This window comes from Hordeum vulgare, chromosome 5H (assembly GCF_904849725.1).
Source record: "Hordeum vulgare subsp. vulgare chromosome 5H, MorexV3_pseudomolecules_assembly, whole genome shotgun sequence".
NCBI classification, from domain to species: Eukaryota; Viridiplantae; Streptophyta; class Magnoliopsida; order Poales; family Poaceae; genus Hordeum; species Hordeum vulgare.
In genome coordinates this window covers 580,584,975-580,588,768 of record NC_058522.1, presented here as the reverse complement: position 1 = coordinate 580,588,768, position 3,794 = coordinate 580,584,975, and the positions used below count along the sequence as shown (strand labels likewise).

Genomic DNA, 3,794 nt, shown 5'->3' with positions numbered 1-3,794 from the left:
AAGGAAAATACGGATGGAGCTAATCATGTAGGGCGTGGGTTACGGGAGCAGTTAGGAAAGCACTCAATTAGCAACTACAACTAATCTTTTGTGGGCCTAAGTTAGTAAATCGGAGGTGCCTCCTGCTTTTAATCCGATGGCCAACGACTAGTCTGATGGATGTAAAGCATCAGTGGTCTGATGCCTAGTGGTGCCCAACTTTATTTCATCTCATGTATGCAATCTTTGTTTCAAATCTTAATTTTAATTCAAATGATTTAATATTATGATTACACATGATAATGCAACGTGCAAAGCACGTACAAATTATCAGTATATATATATAGTAGTAGCATTTCTTAAGTACAACGACGTACCCTCGCTCAAGGCTTCCAGTACGTACATACATAGTACATGCATGCATAGTAGAGAGAGAGCATATATGCACGTCGTTGGATACCCTTTTAAGCATGCATGCATGTCTGCTAAAAAAAAAATCTGCTCAAAAAAAAAAAAAAAGCATGCATGCATGCAGCATCACACGCGTGTCCTACTAGACGACATCCGGCAGCTGCACCGGGTAGCGGTTGATAGAGTCAGCCCACGGCCCGCAATCGTCGCCGGCGGCGGGTTTGATGCACACCCACGCGACGCTGTTGCACTCGAATCCGGCGCCAAACGAGACCATCCACACCCTGTCACCCTTCTTCATACGGCCCTTGGCCTCCGTGTACGCCAGCTCGTACAGCACCGAGCTGCTGGACGTGTTGCCGAACCTGTGCAGCGTCATGCGCGACGCCTCCACGTCGTCGTCGGAGAGCCCGAGCCCGTTCTGAGCCTCGTTGATCACGCTGCGGCCGCCGGCGTGGATGCAGAAGTGTTCGAATGCCGTGCGGAAGTCCGGCCTGTAGAGCGTCCCATCGGCACGTCGTCCGAGCAGGAAAAGTAGCTTACGCTTCAGGATGGACAGCGCCACGCGAATCTGCTCGGAGGCTGGCAGGACCAGTGGTGCGAAGGCGGCGACGTTGTCCCTCAGCGCGCCGCCGGCGGTGGCCGGGAGATTCCTGGAGAGGCGGATGGCGGTGTTTCCCTTGTCGTCCTCGTCCATGTACACGCACCGGTAGTCCACGTCCCGTGCGGAGGTGACGGTGCGTACCACCGGGCCCAGCCGGAAACGCGCGCCCTCCGGCGAGTTGGAGAGGATCGTGGCGGCGGCACCCATGCGGAACAAGCAGTTGGGGAGGAGCATCGAGGGGTCCGTGCCAGTGTAGTACGTGGACGACAGGATCTCCGTGGACACGATGAGAGCGTGCGTTCCAGGCCGCGCCACCCGAAGGATGTTCCTGACGAGGCCCACCGATACGAGCGCGGCGCTGCACCCCATCCCGGACAGGTTGAAGCAACCGACGTCGGCGTGGAGCTTGTACCTGTTGACGACCATGTCGATGAACGATGGGGTCGGTGCCAGGACGCTGCAGTTTAGGACGAGCACGTCCACGTCCGTAGGCTTCAAGAAGCTCTTGGTCTTGGCGAACGCCTCGTCTATGCCGGAGAAGATGACCAGCTCCGCCTCCTCCCGTGACGCCTTGAGGCTCCGGTCCGGTGGTATGTAGTGGTACGCCACGGGCACGCAGGTCTCCGCGCCGAGCCCTGACCGTGCTATCAGCCGCATCATGAAATTGATGCTCTGCTCGTCGAACCTGTCCGGCATGAGCTGCGCGTGCTCGCGGCACGTCGCCAGCGGCGCGCGATAGCAGGGTCTGGGCCGGAAGCAACCGTACTCCACCAGATACACCTCCTTTGGCCGGCACATGTGCCTCAACTTGGAGGACACGGCCGCCGCTATGATGATCGCCGTGGCGAACACATAAAACGGCGGCAAGCAGCTCAGCCCGCCGACGGTGAGCTTGCCCGACGCCGATAGAAACAAAGCGGCAGGTACGGCCACCGCGAGCAGTACCTTAACAAAGATTGCAGTACGCCATGTGTCCAGGAACCTCACGTGAGAGTAGGATCCCAGCATTGTAGTAGTAGTAAGTAGTACAAATATATGCAATGTGTTCACTACTGAATTAGTACTCCCGTAGGAATTTTATAGTACTAGTACGAAGGTGATCGATCAGGCGTTCAGATATGTTTGGCCGGCCCACACGCTATAGGACAGGGCATGAACTATCGGATTGGATTGTCCCGACACAGCCATTTACTACCTTGACTATCGTCATCCACGCCTCTGCCATTTCCGCAACTAATATACTCCATCCGTCTGAGTTTATTGTGCCTGCCAGCAAAACCTCAGGTACCAAGGAAAAAAAAAATAACACTGATGGCGAATATATAATCTAAGGCCAAAAGCATCTACAGTCAGACATAGCAAATACTACCTCCGTCCTAAAATTCTTGTCTATGATTTATTTAGATGTGGATGTATCTAACACTAAAACATTACTAGATGCATCCATATTTAAAGAAATCTAAGACAAGAATTTTGAAACGGAGGGAGTATGACGTTTTAAACCCCTGTGGATGTGGTCATATCCGATGAGTGACGGGGCATGTTCCTTATTTATTCTTCCAAACAACTACATTCCTTATTTTGTATTTTATGTGTTCGATCACTTGCCCGTGATTGGTGGAGAGTAAGAGAGAGAGAGAAAAAAGAACGAATCACTAGTAGGAAACTGGACTTTGGTCCTGCCTGATAAGAGCATTAGTTCTAGTCGACTTACGAACTCGGACTAATGCGTGCGTTAGTCCCGATTCGAGCGGCCAGGACGCCAGTCGGGCCTCAGTCGGCACAAGTACCGGTTCTTCTAGTACCCTTAGTCCGGTTCCAGCTACAAACCGGGACTAAAGGGCCTGACTCCTCGCGCAACGCCTTTAGTCCCGGGTCGTGTCTGAAACCGGGACTAAATGCCTATCTTCAGTCCCGGTTTTAGACACCAATTAGGACTAAAAGATTGCATATATATATATATATATATATATATATATATATATATATATATATATATATATATATATACATATATATATGCTCGTCCCTGCACGCTCTCTCCTCTCATTTTTGGCCGGCCAGCGTGTGTCGGTGTGGGCTACTCTGTTCTCACCTCCTATGCACATGAGGTGTTCGATGAAATGTCTGAGCCACACTTAAGCTTTCTTTCCTCTCCAAGCTTCGTTTCCGCCAAGATTTGTCTAGGTTTGGCGGTGCACAAACTATCCAAGTGTTCTAAAAAGGTTAGCATCTTTATCCTCATCTCTCACTATTAGTTTAGCTCATTTCAAATGCTCTAGAAGTAGTGTAGTTTGTGGGTCTCAAATTAACTTTTTAGTTTGCACATGTGTAGGATTCGTCCCGTCCCCGTGCACGTCATCCTCTCCCCCATCCATTGCCCGTGTCGATCTCGTCGCCTGCACCACCGTGGTGAGCCTCTTTTTCTAGAGAAAAAAATCTGACTTGTATGATTTATATAGCTACTTGTATAATTGTCTTACTTTTATTATTGTTTACTATTACATAGTGCCATGGTTTTGGTATCTGCCTCGTCGGCTCTCGTCCGGTCTATGATTCAGATATGGTATATTATCTTTTATAACTATTTGTTTCATTTAGTGTTTATGACAATTATCCCGACCAACTTTACATAGATGTATTTATCTAGGAGCTATGTGAACCGGAAATTCCAACCGACCCTCTTGTCGAGAGGTTAAATCTAGTTGAGAAAGAAAATAATTATTTGAAAGAAAAATTGAAAAGAGTTGAAGAATAGAAGATGAAATTGGAGTTGCATGTTGCCGATGTCATCGATCTA

At 49.5% G+C, this 3,794-nt stretch overlaps 1 protein-coding gene across 1 annotated transcript; it reads right to left on the bottom strand.

The window, feature by feature from the left end:
• Window positions 1-362: 362 nt before the first annotated feature.
• On the bottom strand, window positions 363-2,011 carry LOC123399571 (3-ketoacyl-CoA synthase 6-like). Its single transcript, XM_045093974.1, has one exon. The coding sequence runs from the start codon at window positions 2,000-2,002 to the stop codon at window positions 533-535; it is 1,470 nt and encodes a 489-aa protein (XP_044949909.1). The 5' UTR covers window positions 2,003-2,011; the 3' UTR covers window positions 363-532.
• Window positions 2,012-3,794: the final 1,783 nt, after the last annotated feature.

Bases quoted from the DNA above. Each gene is read 5' to 3' on its own strand.
- LOC123399571 (XM_045093974.1), bottom strand. From the start codon at position 2,002: ATGCTGGGATCCTACTCTCACGTGAGGTTCCTGGACACATGGCGTACT.